Here is a 19,656-nt window from a genome sequence, read left to right as displayed (position 1 = left end):
AATCTTATAACGAAAGGTGATGGATGCACCACAAAAGCCTATGAAATATAAATTTAAATATTGGACTGTCATCCACTCACATGCAAAATCTCATCCACAACCACCTTTCTCTTCAAACAGCATATTCTCTACGGCACCACCCCCCAACCCCAACCCACCCCACCCAAAACAAGTCTGCATAAAATAGCAGGAAAGGAAGGAAGAACAAACAAGAAAAAATTTAAAAGATAAAAGTGAGCATTTCAACGCAAACAGAAGCAGAATCTGCAAATATTATATATAGTATACAGTGCTTTGCTTTGCTCGAAAGATTAGGACCCGAAACTAAACTCATTCATTTCATTCACTTAACAAGCCACTCCAAGAGAGGAGTATACAAACAAAAGAGAATACAATAAAAAGACCTTGTTTCTTTAGGCTTTTGAGAAACTTGGCCACCTTCACATATCCACTTACATGGAGATTCTTCTTTTACTAAAAAACAAAGAGTCAAAACTTCCCACTACAGAAAGGGTCACATTACTACTGCTACTTGCCCAACCTAAGAGTGAAAAAGGGTATACAAAGGAGAAGAAAAGGTATTACACTAAGATTGAATGATACATAGGAAAAGTAGAGGGAGGGAGGGAGGGTGAAATAGGTTTTCTTTTTTACTTCATGGGCAATTTGGGTTTTTACCTGGGCCTCCATAGTAAAAGTAATGCCCCCAATCCCCATTGCTGCCAGTTTGAACATCATAACAGTTTGATTGCTCAGTGAAGGTGCCCAACCCTTTGGGGGCCTTGAGATTATTGGAGCTATCAACAACTTGAATATTCCTGAAATAACTTGCCTTCCCAAATCCCTCCTCAGGAAAACGTCCACTCCCCATTTGAGTAGAGGTGTGCTGCCCATCAGGCTCTGAATTTACAACTTCACCTCCCCACTCAATCATGGAAGCACTGTCAGCCAAGTATGAGAAGAGGAAAGAAGGCCAATAACCCAACACATAGTCATTGCCAAACTGCATCCACCAATGCCCCTCCTTTGGATCCTACAAAACACAAATAAAGTTTTCCCAAGTGAATAAAGAATAGTAAATAAAAGTAATTAAGTTATCTACTACTGTATTTAAAGGGTCTCCTATAGCTTAAGCAAAACAACTGAGTGACAAGACAATGCTCTTTATCTTATCTTTCCCGTGAGAAGAATGCAGATGCAGTGAAAGGTAAATACAAGTTTGGAACTTGTCAATGTCAGCACAGTGATGGGAATCAGTGATCAAAAGGAAACGCCAAAAGATTCTATACATCCAAACCGCAATGATTTTCTGACCCCCAACCCTCAAAAATTGCAAATGTGAGGATATATATTTTTTCATCCATCCTCACATGCCTCCTTTAGCAGATTATTATTAGCTCCGTTTCTTCTCTTTTGGTTTCTTTTACCTCATACTCTTATGTGGTCTGATCCAAAATTGGCTTTGGCTTTTACCTTCCAGACGAGTATACTGATATCATATTGGGATCCTCGAAGACCGGACACAGGAGAGATGCTTGCACCCATTGCTATCTCACTGTTGATTTGAATAAAGCCTGAGCAGAGGAGGTTATAGCAACCAGTGGCTTGATATGCATCACTCTGCAATATAATCATAGAGAGGAAGCATGCAAGGAAAACATATTAGCATAGCTATCAAAATGGGGAAAAACCAATGAGATAAGCGAAGAAGACTAGAGAAACCAAAATGCAAACCCAAAAAGTATGAGAAAATGATGATTTAGAAACTTACAGTCCAGTAGGTAAACAGTCTTGTGTTGTTGTCACCGTAGAGATCTGGGCTAACCTGTTGCAGCGCACAAACATGAATCAATATCAATAATTCATGTCTAAAAACGAAAATAAATAACTCGGTAAATTTGGGCAACATTATTGTTGCCCTTGATTAAGATATAAATTATAATACCTGCCAACCAGCTTCAATGCTGTTCAGATCTTCACCAAAAGACCCTCCTAATATCCACAGCTGAGACAAGCTGAACTCATTAGGTTGTTGTATCTTGGGTTCCCAGACATTTATGGTTGCTTTTGCTCCATAATATTTATCTCCATTGACATAAACTATTGCATGCTAATCACCACAAAAGAATGAGATCAGTTAAACAAAATTCAGAAAGCTAATAGAAAATGTTTAAAGAATACAGACACTTGTTTTCTTTCATTGCAAACAAAAGTTTACCTGATGACCACTCTCATTAGCAAGATCAGGATCTGCTGACTTTGGTATGGATCTCTGCTTCTTCCTTCCATATGCTTTGACTGAGCTTGCTCTCAGAATATCATCCTCCCTTGTTCTCCGAACGGGTATAGTATCTTCAGGGCATCTACCATTCGCGTGCCATAGCTGGACTTGTGGGTTTGATCTTTCTTTTGTTTTTTCAGCTACCTTGTTCTCATTAAATAACCCTTCTGGGTGGTAGTTAGGCCTCATCTGATAAACCAAACAGACCCCAGTAAAGTTAGATTCCAGAGATAAAATAAAAGGAAAAAATTGTCGACAACAAAGATGCATGGTTGAGGAAAATGGACCTGGATTTTGTGGTCTTTGAGGTAAGGATGATCGAAAGCAGCTTGCTGAGAGATATGAACGCAGTCTATTATGTCCCCGTCTGGGCTCTGATATCCATCAAAAATCAGAAGAGTAGCATGTTAGATCTTAAAACAAAAGCAGTGCACATGTATGATGACAGAGAAACTTTCTAAGGCTGAGAAAACTAAATTAAAGCAAAGTAGTCAGTTGCATTTATGTTATGCCTGCTCAGTGAAACAATGTTTGGTGATAACAAATGAGGCCTAATTTTTACAATATTGCTTCAGTTTTTTCTTTTCATTTTGCTGGTTTTCTTTAACTCCTTTTAAAAGGAAATCATTGTAGAGTGAGAGGAAAGAGGAAACGATAAGGAAATCATTGCTTTGTTTTTTAAAAAAATTAATACCAAGCTTCCGCAATAAAAAAATAGTTGAAAATCCTAGAACCGGAGTGAAGCACAGAAGAAACCCATTTGCATTTACACCCCCATTTGGTTACTAAGAAAACGATGAATAAACACCTTCTCAGAATTAAACACATCAACATTTATACCAAATGCAACGAACAACAGAAAAAACTTTTTTTTCTTCACTTTCTTCCACTTTCCCAGCAATCTAACAGAGGGAGAACAACAAAAGCAAGAAAGCCCTTTTTTATTTTAAATCAAACACACCGCAAGAAAGTTGAATGAGAAAGAATAATGTAAAGTAAAAGAGAGAGAGAGAGAAAAAAGAAACCTTGATGCTTTTCACGGCGGGCTTGTTCAAGCGGTTGAGGTGCTTCTGGACATCAAGCTTCTGCCTTGAGGAATCAGTCAATCTAGCAGCACAAGACAGAGAGATCAAGCTCCATACGCAAAGAGCCAGAGCTAGAGCTCTGCTTGACCTCCCTCTGCTTAACTGAGCAAAACCCATTTGGTAAACCCACCAAAACAAAATACCCAAAATACTAAAAAAACAGAGCTTTCTCTCTTTCACTCTCACAGTGCTACACTACACACAGACCCAGTAGTGTAGGTTAGAGCTCAAGCACACTGATCATGACCACCACACAAGACCTCTCTCTCTCTCTCTCTCCCTCTCTCTCTCCCCCCTCTCTCTCTCAAAAACCCAAATGAAGCAAGCAAACTTTGCAGGGTGAGGTGGTTCTGCTTGAACTTCAACACAAAATTCCAATAAAACTGCTCACCCCTTTCTCTCTCTTTTCTCTCACAAAAGAACCAACTTTGGCACTTTGTCGTTTTCTCTCTCTACTTTCACATTTACAGAACTGCACATTTCTTCCTTTCTTGTCATTTTCCCTCTACTTTTCTTACACTAACAATGCCCCTCACTTTCTCTCTCTCAAATTAACTCACTCTTTCTCGCTCTACTTTCTTTCAATTTTTAGGCTTTTTTGCACGAGCACGATGGGAGCTAACGACTAGCAGCCAAAGATGAAAAGAAAATGAAATTTAAGGATCAATACGATAAAAATAAATTAAAGAAATTAGATTAAATATAAATAAATACTTGAATAAGAAGTAAAGAACAGTAAATAATATATCTATAACTCGGATAGGGGAATGTAAAGCAAAGGAAAGAGACCAAAGGACCAACCAGTCATACTAAGATAAATAAACCTAAAACTTGAGACATAGAACTTTGTTTGAGATCCTACTTTGATCCAAAGATGTTGCGTATGAGTTTTTGATAGATAAAAAGAAGGCATTGCATATCAGTGATTTTTTTTTTATTTGCATAATACTTGTTCGAGATTATATTCAACCATTCAATATAATTGTTATAATAAATTATTTAAGATTTTGTTGATTTATATCTACCATTAAACTTTTCATCTACATACTTGAAATCACATCGACGAACGGTACTAAATATGTAATTCGGAAGTGATAAAATTGTAAAGAAAATAAAAAAGTTTGTTTCTTAGTTGGTTATTGGTAATGAAGGCTGAAAAAAGAAAATATTGGATTTAAACTCATACATTTATTTCTGGATTTGAGTTCTCAAAGGCTTAAAATCTTTCATGTTTAATTAATAAGAAGGAAAAAAAAACTAAATTTAGGTGTGTAATTTTGACAAAATAATACGTCAGATTATTTTAAGGAAAAGGTCACCCCACAGACCACGGCTTGGTTTGTCGTTTGGGAAGGCTGCTATTTGGGAGGTCCATGAAACATCTTTCCAGTTTCTCATTTTACCCTTTCTCATTCAAAAATGGGCCCACATCTTATTTACCAAAATGCCCACTTTGTTATACTAACTGATACTTTTTCGGTTCTGCTAATTGTACCCTGAATCAATTACAACTTAAAAGATATAAGAGCACTTTCATTCATTTGTCATAGAAAGAGCAAAGCAATAGATGTTCTTATTCATGGATAGTGGTAGCTCTTAAAAGTTTTAGTATTTCCATCTATTGTCATGCAACAACAATTCACATGAGATATGATGAAAGAAATTTGAATAGAATTTTGGTGTGGAAAGTGAAAAATATGACTAAGTTTTTTTTTAATCTGAAAAAAAAAAATTTGTTGCTAACATCATTGCATACGTCAACAAACCCGGGCTTGAGCTCGTGCTCATTTTGTCTGAGGGCTGGCCTGGTTTCGTGGGCCCCAGCAGCTGCCCTGGCAGCTTAATGCCGCTGGAATCATGAAACAGACCATGGGCCCTCTGTTGCCCTGGCAAGGGCTGTCCGATTGAAAGGCTCTGACAAAAAGATAGAAGTTAGAAAGGATTTATAGTTCAAGCGGTTAAGAATAGATATTTATACACTCGAGGTCATGTTATGTGTTCGAATCCCTTCTTCCCTAATATCGTTTTTATTAAAAATAAAATTAAAAAAACACATAAAAGCCCCTTCCCCTCCAAGTATTTTGTGTAGCCAATATATGAGCATTTTTAAATGGCTGGCAATGACTCATGAGAATCGAGACAGTTGGCGCTTGGCCTATCATTTGAATGGTTGATTTCATATTTGGAAATTGGAATCGAATGAGTTTAATTTGGTGTGTTAGTGGGGTCCTAAATAATTGCATATTTTTTAAACGCAATTTAATGGAATCCGATGTAAATTTGCTTATATTGGAGCTACTACAGAACCCAAACTTCTCCAACCCAAAAAAAAAAGAAAAAAAAAGACTTATTGTGGAGCGATCGAGGGATATAGCGAATCGTTTACAGCGTGGCGTCTCATCCACGATCATGTTTTTTTGTTATTCCGGGACAAAGATTCTTATGTTCCAATCTCATTATGCATTCTTTTTCTAATGCCACTACAATTTTTAATACTTTTTTTAAACAAGCAATGGCAGTGACTTAATTAGGATAAATATATTAATTAGGATACTGGGTGGGGAACAATGGTCCAGTACAATAACTATTTAATATGTTCAACGATGGAAAGGCACAATTTCCCAAACCATTAAAAGATGACATTGCTTAATTAAACTTTAGTGGACTACATTTGAAAAATAAATAAAAATTGAGACTAATTATAATTTGTGAGTAATTCATATTTTTTTATACAAGTGATAATTTAAATAGTCTAAGTTACGGGGAGATGGATAATTTAAATTAAGAACAAAATAGCATATTCATTGCCTTGGCCAGCAAACCCATCCGCAATTCACATTGTATTTCAACATATGATATGAAAGAGGATTTTGAAGCGAATGTGTATGTATTTAAATTATGACCAATTGTAATGTAATGATTTTGTGCATTACAAACAATAGCATGTGTTTTATTTATAGATCCAAACTCCAATTAATGGTTGATTGATGAGTGAGTGTAAGTGCAATATGGGTAAGTTCTGCAGTTCACATAAATGACAATTATTGTCCTCTCATACACAACATAAAATAAATAAATAAATAAGAAATATAGTGGAAAGAAACAAAGCAAAGCATTTGCTATACTATTTGCTTGCTACGCCATTGCCACGTCCTTCTTCCTTTCTAACTTTTTCTTCGGTCCACCACTATGTCTATGGTCATGGACCAACCTTTGTATAAAAAGCTTTGGACTTTTATTCATGAGTTTAATATTATTTGTTTTTGTTATATTTTTTAAAGGCAAAGTTATTAATAATATTTAAAATAAAATAAAAAGATATTCTAGTGCCATAGAGATAATCTGACAATGTAATAGAATATTGCATGAGAAGAGGAGAGGAGAGGAGCCATGACCATGAGTTTTGAACCTGCACTCTGCACTGTGGCAAATATGGAAGGTTTCAAGGGCCTCCTCCAACTCAACACCACAACTCTGCATTTGCATTAGAAATTTTTTAACTTAATTTAAGTTAAACTTAAGTGATGGTAGTTTAAGTCATTTCTTCTGACATTGGTCTTCTCAGAATCCCAATAAAATCAGCTCCTTCATAATTACCAAAGCAAAGCACATAGCCTCAAAGGGACCGCTCGCAGTTATTTTCGCTTAACGCCGTTAATTCCCTCACCTGCCTAGTACCACAGTGACTATCCCATCACCAATTTATTCGTAGATTTTTTTATTAAAAAAAATTATGTTACACATATATAAATCACAATCTACTCTACATAGACAATTTTTTTTGTGTGATTTTAAATTAGTTATTTATTAAATGTGGCACATGGTTATTCACAAATAATTATAAATGACACAATAACCTATATTAATATAAACACCTACATTAGTTATTTGCAAGGGGCTTTGTAGTGGTTAAGAGGCATGTACTTGAGATCCAAAATTCGATTCTCCTTTCCCTCTAATATCATTTGTATAAAATAAGAAAAACTTACTAAACAACTTAGGGGTTGTTTGATAATCATTTAATTCCTTTATTTAAAAAAAAATCAAAACTAAAAACATGTTTGATAACAAATTTCATTTTCTGTTTTCAAAAAACTGAAATATAGTTTTCAAAGTTACCCTTATTTTTTTAAAACAACTTGAAAGTGTTTTCAGTTTTCGTTTTCACTTTTGTTGCACTCCTTTGTTATTCACCAATTTTACATCACCACACATGTATTGTGTTGCAGTTAACAAAAGTCAATATTTGGGACCTCCCAACTTGGACCCGAACGCTCAACTCTTGCATTCGGCTACAAACCGATTTCAAGCCTTGGGACCTCCATATCCAAAATTCACCCAAAAAAAAATCATCCTAACTCCAAAAGATACTTCGAACTATTTGTAATATGCACTTTCATTCAATGATCTCAAATTGACAATTTGACCCCAACAAAATTCAATATCCAAGTTCCAGATAAAATTGAAATTTGTTACCAAACAATTGTTAAACATTTTTAGTTTTCAGATTTGTTGAAAACAAGAATTGGGTACCAAACAAGTTTTTTTATTTTCAATTTCTCAAAAATAAAAAAGAAAATAGTTATCAAAAGAGTCCTTAATAAATAAATATACAGATTTTTCGTATTAAAATCAAGATTATTTCACCAAACCATGCAATTTTCACTAACAGCTTAAAAGGTGATAAAATAATGTGTTAATTATGGACTCTGTGTTAGATAAAGATAATAGTGAAATGCTAATCCAGAAAGTGAATGGTGGTTTTGCGTGGGATTACTGAAAAGTTGAAAACCATAACCTAGGCACGGGCGGCGTGAACGAAAACGAAGAAGTGATGATGCCATGGAATTTCGACACCCGTGTGGTTGCATCAGCCACCGTACACGTGTACATACAATTCACCAGCACGCCCGTGAGCACGAATCACGAGCAACGGTAAAAACATAAGAACAAAAAAGAGTATAAAACTGAGGGAGGGAAGAAGAAGAAGAATAAAAGAGAATCCAAAGCCAAAAGGATATGGCTCGGATTTGGGGGTGGTGGTGAGAGCGGGGTTAAAAAGTCATAATTGAGTTAGATATTCAAAATTGTACCACTGTGGCCCCCACTCACTGACTCTCTCTGTCAATTTTGCGTCCAGGGGTGCGTGTGTACAGTGTGCGTATAAATTATTTACAATACAAATACAATACAGATAAATACACAAGAAACAAAGCTACACCACCTGAACGAAGCTACACTATATGCTAATTACAAATGTATAGATAAATCGAACAGAAGACACAATTAATTAAAGATGAACGTAGCTATTTAAGTATACATATAATTATAATTGTGTACTGTATACATAACGTAGAGTGTGTGGTGGTGGTGTCTGAATCTGATGGTGTCACCAGCACATGGGATTTGTCGTTGCGATTCTCTATTCTTCTTGTGAATTATGAGAGAGAGAGAGAGAGAGAGAGAGAGACGGACAGAGAGACAGAGAGCGAGAGCTCTTGTGTTGTTGCATGCATCGTGTGGAAATTTGGGTGTGGGCTCGCTGGTACACTGGCAGCAGGCGCACATTTTGGTCCATCAAGATTAAGAACCAGTACTCTCTCTCTCTCTCTCTCTGCCTTGATTGAAGCACGCGTCTCATTCCCGTCGTGTCGTTTCAAATATATCTAGGACTCGGTCAACTTTTATAACATTTTTTGTAGGGCAACTATAAATATGAAAAAATAGAAAAATTCAAAAAACATTAAAATGAAAGAAAACTAACTAAATCTAATTGTTTAATTAAATTCCCACAACATTCGAACCATCCTTCTTCTCCAAAATCTGAAATCCCTAATCAAATTCCCTATTTTCTCTCAAATCTGAACTTTCAGATTCCCAAATTTGCAGTTCCCTCAACATAACCTTCTTCTCCCAAATTCTCCATTTTTTCAACCTGACTAACCCTTCCTCTCCCTTATTAAAAGATTGAAAAGAAGTGAGGGCTACATCAGCTAACGAAACTTCTTTCAAATTTGTGGAATAATAACGTAAGACACTTATTAAAAGTATATGTGGTATATTGAAACATTTCAAAGAGCATGTGTAATCCGATACTATTTTGAAAGCACATAAGGCATATGCATAAATAAGCCTTATTTAATAACCTGACTATGTTAAACGGGTTGGACTTTTAATACTATCCTCATTACTTGACTAACTAATACAATCCACACACCTCGTTTAAATAATACACGCTAGGCTAGGGAAAACAAACACGCATGAAACATCATAAACTTTCATCTTCTTTTCCCTATGGTTCTCTTCTATAATTATGATAATGGTTCTCTTCTATTTATCCGAAATAACACAAAACACTTTATAATATTATAGATAAATACTTAGTATTATCCGCAACTTATTAATACTCTCTGACATAAATCAGTCAGTACAATCCGACGTATCAAACGAGTCCGAAATAACTAGTCTTGTCCCACGACTAGTGCATTGTTTGGAAACCTAGTGACATTTAACTTTTTAAAAAGAATGGAAGATAATACATAAATTATTTTATTTCTTTTTCCATTTCAAATAATTGAGAGAAAAAAAACAAGAACAACGCAACCTGATGATGATTTTTTTATTTATTCATGTTGTTTACATAATTTTTAAAGAATTTCAACAACTTTCCACTGTCTTTTCCCCAGATTTCATATCTCATTGTACTTTTATTTATAATATTTTTTTTGCCCTTTCTTCTTTATTAAATAAGCTAACTTATGAAATGTTAAATCTTTATGCCTTATTGCGTTAACTATTAAACTTGTGAAGGGTTTGATGATCTGTTGGGTACCAACAGCATCCAACTGGACTGTTGACTAATCTCACCGCAAGTCACTCATGCATGACTTTAGACTTTATACGGATTTGTTTACCACAATGGTTGCGACTCTCCCCTTTTTTTCTTGCTTAGGTTTCTTGCTACTCTCCCCTTTTTTTCTTGCTTAGGTTTCTTGCTACTCTCTCCTTTTTTTCTTGCTTAGGTTTCTTTTTCCCAATGTAACAAAAGAAAAGTAGCTATCAATGCTGACTTTTACTTTTCAGAAATAATATAAACTCAAAATATATACATGGAGGAAATTTTGTTATCTAGACTATGGCCCTCTAATATCCCAATTCCATCACTAGGTCTAGGCCTTTTCGTTTTCTTTCAAAAATGTCTTTAACCCTAAACCCTAACTCTGCCATCATTCATAACTATAATTGCTTGCTGCCTAATTGTATTTGTATTTGTTCTATAAAGCTGTAAGGAAATAATATATATTTTTTTTAAAAAAAACTCAAAGCAAACTTTTAGGTTACCATCAACCATATTTGTGTTCTCACTTGCAGGAAAGAAAGCGTACCAATCCCTTGGTGATTATGCCAAACATAATTATTAAAGCTCAATCAATCAAAATGGACTCTTTTATTTTTCTTCTTTTGGCTTTTCCTCACGTTCTTAGCAAATTGTGGCATTATACACTTATCAATCAAATGAATGATAACTTTTTTCACAAAAATTGAATGAGTATCCTACTTCAAGTATTGGAGTAGGCTTTGCTTTGGGATTGCATTTTATTTGTCAATATCCACAAAATTGAAATTAGTTAAAGAAATGACCTGTCTAGTCTAGTGGGTTCTAGCCGTTTTCATTTTGAGGAGAGGATGCCATTGTTTTTCCTCCCTTCTACTTTCTTCCCCCATTTTTAAAGACATAAGGTTTCCCCTATTTGTCTTTGTTTTATTATGATTTTCCTACGCTCATCACATGTGGTTGTGTTTCGGTATCAAATCTCTACCACCATTCTTTTTGCGGTTTCTTTACATTTGGATTAAGTCATAGAGACTTTTTAAGTTTTTTGTATAGTTTTCACCTGTCATTTGTGAGAGTTTTTCACCTCTTTCTTGTGAGAGTTTAATTTGTATGTTATGACTTGGTTTTTTCAAGTGTTATCTCTATTTAGTTGGTCTGAGTTTGCAATTTTAATTGAGATGTCTATACCAGAGTTTCTTCGATCATGCGTGATTGTTAGTAGAGACGCACCAAATTGTCTTAATTTAATGTTCGATCGCTCCGTTATTATAATGGCCCTTTATAGCTAGTTTGTATTGACATTTTATGGCTAGTGGCTTTTTTAAAAAGTTGAATTGTGGATGTAATTTCAAAATTTTAACAAATAAAATAAAAAATCTAGTGGGTTGTAGCAAATGCATGTTTTTTTGGACCAGCCATGCTTGAAAGAGAGATGAATGGTTGGCTTCGGCTTCAGATGAGATCCATAGAAAACACAAAGAACAATTTTCGGTTAAATGCGTTCGTTTTGGACAGACAAAGGAAATTAGGTTGGGAAAAGAAACAAAGAAAAGAAAAACACATACACATGTGACATGAGATGTAATGCAAGTAATCAAGCGTAAGCTTACAAAATTGCTTTTATTGTTTGTTCCACTTACGGCCAAATGTGGTGGGGCAATTTTCCCACCACCACCACCACCCCCAATCAACAATTATCAGGCCAACTTACAATAATAGACAAGATATTATTTTTCTTTTTTATATTTTCGCATAATTTGTTTTGGCTAGTTGACCAAACAAGAGGGTTTATTTTTATTTTTATTTTTATTTTTATTTTTATTTTTTATAAAAGAAAAGACAATAGTGGGACTAGATGAGACACAAAAGTCCATGGACATGTGAAGTTTGGTTGTATAATAATTCGGACATACATGGTTTAATTTCTGAGTCCATGCATTAGATTAGAGCAGGTCTTGTTTCATCATTTAAAGATGACAATTAAAAAATAATGGGCAAATACCAAGTATCCATAAAGACAAAAGATATTTGCTATAGTATGAACCAAACATGACGGCTATTATTTTAGGCTTGACCATTTCTGGTCTGGCAACAGGAAGGAGAGAAGCCAGCAAAACTTAGGCACCGCACAACACAACCCCAAACAGGAAGGAGTGAAAAAGCTAGAAAGTTGGGGAGGAAAAAGGCCATTATCAGTCCATGTCTTGTGTCTACAAACAAATAAAAAACAGGGTATATACAACTGCCTCTTCTTTCTAATGGGGTATTGAATATTTTGATAGGTCTCAAGATTGGGGCCATTGCAGTAAAGGCTTTGCTTTTCTTCCCTTTTCCCCCTTCATCATTGTGCTATGAAAATGTAGCTTTGCTTGCTAAATGAGCACCAAAGACGACCTACCTTAATAATGGACAGGAGAAAAGAAAAATCAAAGGTCAAGACCCCACATGCATTGGAACAACATATACACCGTGATTGGTGTATGATGCCAGCTCGCTCTCTCTCTCTCTCAACCGCCAATCATGTTCCAGATCCTCTAATGAATAAAATGTATGGACTCTCACCGTATCTCACGTGATAAAGATAAACAGCCTCCTGTAGGTAATGGCATAGAAACTGGAAAGCATCTGGTTTCTTCTTGCATTCAAATAGCTTGATATGATTGCAACATACCCACCCATGTTGGCTTGGACATGTTTTTGCAAGAAAAAGGATGAGCCAGTTGCATTGCAAGCGTACAAGTTGAAATATGCATGTCAGTGGCCTTTGAGGCCTATAATAATCTTGTTTTTAACTCACACATAAGAAATAACAACTACAGTTTGGGCTATGATATCCTTCCAGTCGCTCCCAGCCTCCAGACTGAGTTCTCCATTCTCTTATTGTTTCACAATCACCAAAAATTTCACTATGCCCTTCAAATAGGAACTTAAACGACCCCAGGAAATTGAATTTAAAATATCCCTGCACGAGCTCACGCTGCATGTAACTAATTTTTAGCTCTATCTATCGGGTAATGCTGTAATCAATTTGAATCCTTCTCCAGGAGATTAGAAGTCTATTAACAGAAGCATGATCAAAGTAGACTGTGCAGCCGCTATCGCCCCATTAAATGGAGTACGAATGAAGGAACCACCGGCTTGCTTATTACTCAAAGGGAATCTATCATACGTAGAAAAACTGACACTGCACAGGGTAGTGAAGTTTAATGATATGGTAAATCAAACAACATCTTAATCATTTCACTTTTAAATTTGCCAAAGACCTTTTTCAAGATAATAATCACCAATTTTCAGACCCAGTCGAGTTAGTGCTTTCAACTCACCCAAAACAACTCCTGAAAACGTCTAACCAACATACAGAAACCTACTTCCTGTGCGGTGAGCATCATCACTATGGTTACAGATTACCAAACCAAAGGCCAATTTCCAGCTGAAGCACACATTCTTCCCACCAATCTACCTTCACAATCATTACCAGACCTTGAAATTTGACATTGCGTATCTGAGACATCATAATATGGACACTTGTGTGAGTCTTGACACCCTAACACGGTCAAGTGTGCTCTTCAGCAATGGCAGAACGCATTAAAAAAAATGGCAAAGAGAAGCACCTCTGCTAAGACTCAAGAGCATGTTGCAAATGAACCTTAAACCAGATATATTTGTCGAACATATAACTGATTCAAACTAGGAACAAGCTATGCACCGCTCTCTCACACATGTAGGCTAAAACTATGCTGTGGTCAAACAATTATGAAATATTCTATAATTTCCCACACCAGCCAAAAGATCCACATATTGCCCAAGGTGAATTTGAAGACCAAATATTTTCTAACAACATGGCATACTGCCCACTTTCCATCTGGAAACCAATAAAAGTAGTCATCCTGATGGGAACTCTTAAGGGTTCTATCCATTCCAATTTATGTAAATTTCAACATTGTCAGCAGAAAGGTGGTTAGATTTCTTGCATTCAAATAACCTTAATGTGAAGATATTTCATCAGCAGGAAAAAGGAACATCAAGCAAAGCTGTAATCAGTTGGTTTGCCAGATCAAATACTCATATGACTAGATTAAGCAAGTAAAACCTATTTGGTTCTACTCTTTAGGACCCTCATTGCAAGTGAGCATATGGTGCCTTTCGGTTAAATGATAAAAAATAGCATGAAATAAATATATGAAACACGCATTCTTTCAATATATTTTAGTATTTCAAACCCATAGCAACATTTCTTTCATGTTAACCACTGTATGAAACAGATATACAAGGTTTCAAATAGTTACAACTTATAACACAGGTAACAGTTAGGGCATGATGGCACTTCCTAAAGACTTGGATGATTGATCATATTCCTATTCCCAAGCTAGAAATTTGACTAGGACTAGTATCACTATTTGAATCTATCTGAGACATTACAATCAACTCTTTCTTTCTTAAACGTTGCAAGTCTTCGTACACTTTCCCAATGCAGAATTCCAGTGTGGATGTCACCTATTTTTGAGTTCGTTATTCTTGGCTCTTGGAAACGCGGTTAATAGAGCAATCAAGACTTGCTTCATAAGGCATTCTCTGTGTCTGTAGTATTGTAAACATTAGACTAATGTGAGCATTTACATTGTCTTAATCACTATAACACCACGAACAATCTCAGAGACAAAACCCTTCCAGTAATAATACAGGGTACTTAATTTTAATTTTCTAAAAGCATTTCCATCAATTAGTGACAATATGTTGTAATTTGGCTTAAATCATTTATGTAATTTACAACTTAACAATTTCAGATTATGTAATTAATAATTTAATGATCACCCTAATTTTGGATCTTGATAAAGTTGCATTGACGTACTTGCCTCGTGTTAGACTCTTTAGTTCTTCTTAACTCTAATAACCCCAAATTTGAATACAAATCAAATCAAGCCAAGAAACCTTAAATGAAGTACATGACTACAAAAAGTGCGATGTCATACAAGGTTGAGTGTTATCTATTTATTATCTTTACCATCCACTATTTCAATACAATTTGTAAATATGATATCACCAGAAAATATCAATCCTTTCAGGTAAAATCAAATATATAGAAATCAATAATCAGTTGTAAGGATCTAAGACTATTTAAAGCTTTCATACAAAGAAGAAAAGCAAACATAGAACTGGGATCTCAACTTAATTGTAATCCGAAAGTAATTTTCCTTGTCATCCAGCAATGACCAATAATGTAACTAACATGAAGCTAAGTCTCTTCTGCAATGACATCCTGTCACCTCCAAGTCAAACCCTACAACGAATCACAGGGCAAGAGCTTATCAAAGAATCTATCTTCAGATCTTCCATCCTGTAACTCCCTACAATAACTATTGAAATGCGTTGACCAGTATAAAATAAAATATATAGAAATCAATAATCAGTTGTAAGGATCTAAGACTATTTAAAGCTTTCATACAAAGAAGAAAAGCAAACATAGAACTGGGATCTCAACTTAATTGTATTCCGAAAGTAATTTCCCTTGTCATCCAGCAATGACCAATAATGTAACTAACATGAAGCTAAGTCTCTTCTGCAATGACATCCTGTCACCTCCAAGTCAAACCCTACAACGTATCACAAGGCAAGAGTTTATCAAAGAATCTATCTTCGGATCTTCCATCCTGTAACTCCCTACAATAACTACTGAAATGCGTTGACCATTGTACAAAGTATTTAACACAGTTAAGTTTTACAAAAGCAATCTGTGGAGTATCAACAAATGTTCAAAAAATCAATAAATTCCAAGACTGAATACATTTGTACATTTTCTTCCTATCCCAACTTCCACCAATAACCCAATTCATCTAAAGAAACACGAGTCTGAAGGGGTTCCACGGAATGCTGTCATGTTTGTGCGAACCTAGAACTTCAGTTTCAAAATAAAAGGAAAAACAAAAATACTTAGTGCTTGACAAATATGTACTCATTTTAAAGTTACTCCGAAACATGAGAATGGGATATTTTGCAAGGTCTCTTCAATAAAAGACCAAGGTTTCCTTCAATGAATTACAGACTATCCAAAATACATTGTACGAAAGAAGATGGGTTTGATTTCCCTTACATTGACATAGCCTGACATCTTGCATAGTTTATTACGTCAACGAGGACAGATCATCATCTCCCAAATACTAGTAGGGTTTTCTAGTACCAACAGGAAGGAGACATTTTCTAAACAATGCCAAGCTAGAAATGATATTCAAGGAATTATCTTTTCGAAAGCTCTTCGTAGCCCATCAAACGTGTGCCAGGTCGACCTAAGAGCATGCCTTACAACTCAACATTCAGTGAACACATGTCCCTATTCTCTAATTTCCAATTTAAAGTATGGTAGACTATGCTCACTTGCCAACTAGAGCGCTCCCCGAAGTTTCTTCAACTACTAAACCTTAAAGTGCATCAACTTGTTAAAGATCAGAACAGTGATAATCTGTTCTCCACATATTGCAAAATATTGAAGAAGCTTATTAAATTCATTACATGTGACTGTTCGGTTGTTCAATATTGAACTCATCATTGTCTCATATCTGACAGATGAATCTGTGCAATCCAAATCATAGGAAACCTCAGATCTTGATCAGCGATTTGGACAAACCATCATGTTTGACTTGATGTTTCGTAACTCACGAGTGAAACAGAATAATTCTACTCCATGCATTAATTCACCTTCCCAACAAAGATTATTATGATTCCAGCCAAAACAACAGCTAAGAAACAAAGATTATAACTTTCACAACCATCATCTCAACTCAGTTTCATGTTCATCACCATCAATGATAAGTGTAATATCACCCATCAATTCGTTCTAAAGAATTGCAATGTTACCAAATTATCAACCCTGAGTTTAGCATCACCCTATTGATTAGGGCATATCTAAAGTGATATTTGATATATCTACTTCATGTTATACTCGACACTCCTAAACCACGAAGTCCAATTTGAATGCAATCATTTCATATCCTCTGAGTCTGGACTACTCAACAGAAACTAGGTGTCAACCTTCTATAACTAGTGAAACAAGTTACTAGTGGCAAGATAGATGGCCAGAGAGACAAATATATAAGAAGTCAATGTCACAAGAACAAAAAAAATTCATCCTTCTTAAAGGCAAACAACTCTTAGAACACTTGATTCTCAGAATCTGTTCTAAAAGCGAAGTGCTTTTGTCACACTCCACATGTATCTTCCTCAAGCTTCACTCTAATCATCCATTAAATTCAGAAAAGAAGAAGAAAATGAAAAATCATGAACAACCCAATTCATCAGTTCAAACAATTCGCTTAATCCATGATTCTACAAAATAAATAAATAAATAAAAGTCGATGATCAAGCAAATCAAGGCAAAAAGGATAGAAGAAAGTTACTGTACAGGGCGCGCGTGGAGGTTAAGGGGAGCGAAGCAGCATAATGGGATCAATCAGAATGGGAGTCGTAGTAATAATCATTGTAAACAACGGTGGAGGAGGAGGCATCAGAGTCAGAGTAGGAGTAGGAATAGTAAGAGTCCGGAGGAGGGACGCAGAGGAAGGTCCAGAGGCAGAGAGCGAGACGACCCAACTGCTGCAGAGGGAAGCAGAACACAAGATCTAACAGCTGATGGCTGCTCAGACGCTCAGGTAAACATGCCAAATATTGCCACATCTCCGTTGATGCGTGCGCCACTGACACCACCATCAGGCTGTTGAACACCATTTTTTCTGTTCGTCTTTCTGTTTTTGCTTGTCTTCGTTTCTCTTGTGATTGGGGTGAGTTTGATTTTCTCTGGTACTTTTGATTTGATTGAAATTGAATGCGTCTTAAATTTGACCACTGCTTCTAACTTCTACTGTACTGTTGGAGAGTCAATCACTGCATCTGAGCCATTTTACTTTAATCAGTCATGATATTTTCCTTATGGAAAACACTTGCCTTGCCTCCTTCCTCAAAGCAAGAAGAACTTCTATTTTTTCGTTAATTACAATTTTACATGTATGTAGAATTTTTATTTATTTTTGGGTGTGTTTGATGAATGATTTTTTCATATGTGTTAATCTGTGATTAATGCGGGAAGGAAAGAAGTAATGTCTTTGATATTTCTCTAATAAAAATCAAAATAATTAAAGGGTTTTGATTTTATGTCTTATGTATTGTATGTCATAAGCTAGCACATTACATCAATCACTATAACCTCAATCAATACATGATAACTTGATAAATCAGTCTTGGACATTTTGCATTGTGTCTGTTGTGTATTTAAGAGACTAGCAACGCGGTTTATATATGTGAACTAATTAATAATGACATTTACATGTGGTGGGTGGGTGGGCGGGCAGGAAAAGGAGGAAAGAAGGTGAAGCTATCTATTCGTGCTCAGTATTCTACCATTTGTCGATGTGCAAGGAAATCTCTCCAAACCAAACGTACCACAGCTTGGAGTGAAAGACTCAATCTTACCTCTCATTCAGAAATTTCTATGGTAAAGTAAAAACAAAAAGCTAAGAATTTACAAAAAGGTTAATGCAAATGGCTTACAAAAGTGTAGCAATGGTGGTGGTGACTTTGATCTCTGCCACGCTGATGACAGCCTCTGCAGGAGGAGGAGCAGGTGCAGGTGCAGGAGCAGGAGAAGGAGGTGGCCAAAAGGCTAGATTTGTAACATGTATCCGTGACTGTATGCCTCTATGCATGCAAATAAAAGACGTAACAAAAGCAGCCTGTGACAAAGCTTGTGAGCTGGGATGCAAGCAGTTGCAAGGTAAAGGGCCTCCTTCGCGCGGAGTTCGTTTGTATACGGAAGGAAAACCCGTTAATATTTCTGATACATCAAACTAATGTTACTGTTCAGCAACCAGAATAATAATCAGAATAACTGTAATGGTGTTTTTGTAAAGGCAAAATATGCATTTTTGTTCAATCAAAACAGGGGAAAATTAAGGTATTGTAAACATTGTTCAGATAATAATGAGTATCTGTTGTATTTTGTATCAATTATACATTATAATTTTACCTACCCTGACCCTATGATGCTTCCTTATAACCAAAACTTTTTTGGGTGCAGAATGCTGCTTTCTTTAAACACTGGTAAATTTCTGAAACACCCGAGAAAAGAAAACTAAACTAAGTGGCGGAAATTGTCCTGAAAACTGAAATGGATGGTTTCTTCTCTTTCTCAGTTGCCTGGCATCCTATATCTATCTCCTCATACTGTGAGTGCATAATGCAATACACTAAAATTGGAGAACATTTTTCCTCCCCGCTTTAACTCAAGGTGTATCATTATCATCTTTTTCAATACTTGACACGTGTGACGTGTCTATAGACATAACTATGATTCCACAAATACAAAGCAAATAGTTAATTATGGTTATGCTTATGAACACGTGTCAAGTATTAAGAAGAGTGATGAGAATATATCTTAGATTAAAATAGTGAGCAAAAATTGTTCCCCAAAA

The 19,656-nt window shown here is 35.7% G+C and overlaps 2 protein-coding genes across 8 annotated transcripts; both read right to left on the bottom strand.

The window, feature by feature from the left end:
* Nucleotides 1-311: 311 nt before the first annotated feature.
* Nucleotides 312-3,900, bottom strand: LOC103322637 (tRNA-splicing ligase (DUF239)). Its single transcript, XM_008224598.2, has 7 exons — nucleotides 3,307-3,900; nucleotides 2,569-2,655; nucleotides 2,219-2,470; nucleotides 1,946-2,110; nucleotides 1,772-1,825; nucleotides 1,474-1,620; nucleotides 312-1,033 (listed from the first exon to the last, which is right to left on the bottom strand). Exons 1-7 carry the CDS (start codon nucleotides 3,481-3,483, stop codon nucleotides 656-658), a joined length of 1,260 nt encoding a protein of 419 aa, XP_008222820.1. The 5' UTR covers nucleotides 3,484-3,900; the 3' UTR covers nucleotides 312-655.
* Nucleotides 3,901-13,400: 9,500 nt separating this feature from the next.
* LOC103322378 (uncharacterized) lies at nucleotides 13,401-18,144 on the bottom strand. Of its 7 annotated transcripts, none has more exons than XM_089043727.1 (2): nucleotides 17,590-18,144; nucleotides 13,401-13,703 (listed from the first exon to the last, which is right to left on the bottom strand). In XM_089043727.1, exon 1 carries the CDS (start codon nucleotides 17,915-17,917, stop codon nucleotides 17,639-17,641), a length of 279 nt encoding a protein of 92 aa, XP_088899853.1. In that variant the 5' UTR covers nucleotides 17,918-18,144; the 3' UTR covers nucleotides 13,401-13,703; nucleotides 17,590-17,638. The 7 variants fall into 7 exon arrangements, 6 of the variants coding, with proteins under 6 accessions (XP_088899853.1, XP_088899854.1, XP_008222542.1 ...); XM_089043728.1 differs by having other exon boundaries at nucleotides 17,595-18,144; XR_016123097.1 differs by lacking the exon at nucleotides 13,401-13,703 and adding an exon at nucleotides 14,393-14,779 and having other exon boundaries at nucleotides 15,368-18,143.
* Between the last annotated feature and the right edge of the window lie 1,512 nt (nucleotides 18,145-19,656).

Source organism: Prunus mume, linkage group LG1 (genome assembly GCF_029339155.1).
Source record: "Prunus mume cultivar Tortuosa linkage group LG1, ASM2933915v1, whole genome shotgun sequence".
Taxonomy (NCBI): Eukaryota; Viridiplantae; Streptophyta; class Magnoliopsida; order Rosales; family Rosaceae; genus Prunus; species Prunus mume.
The sequence above is the reverse complement of the archived record's forward strand: the minus strand, read 5'-3'. Positions and strand labels throughout refer to the sequence as shown.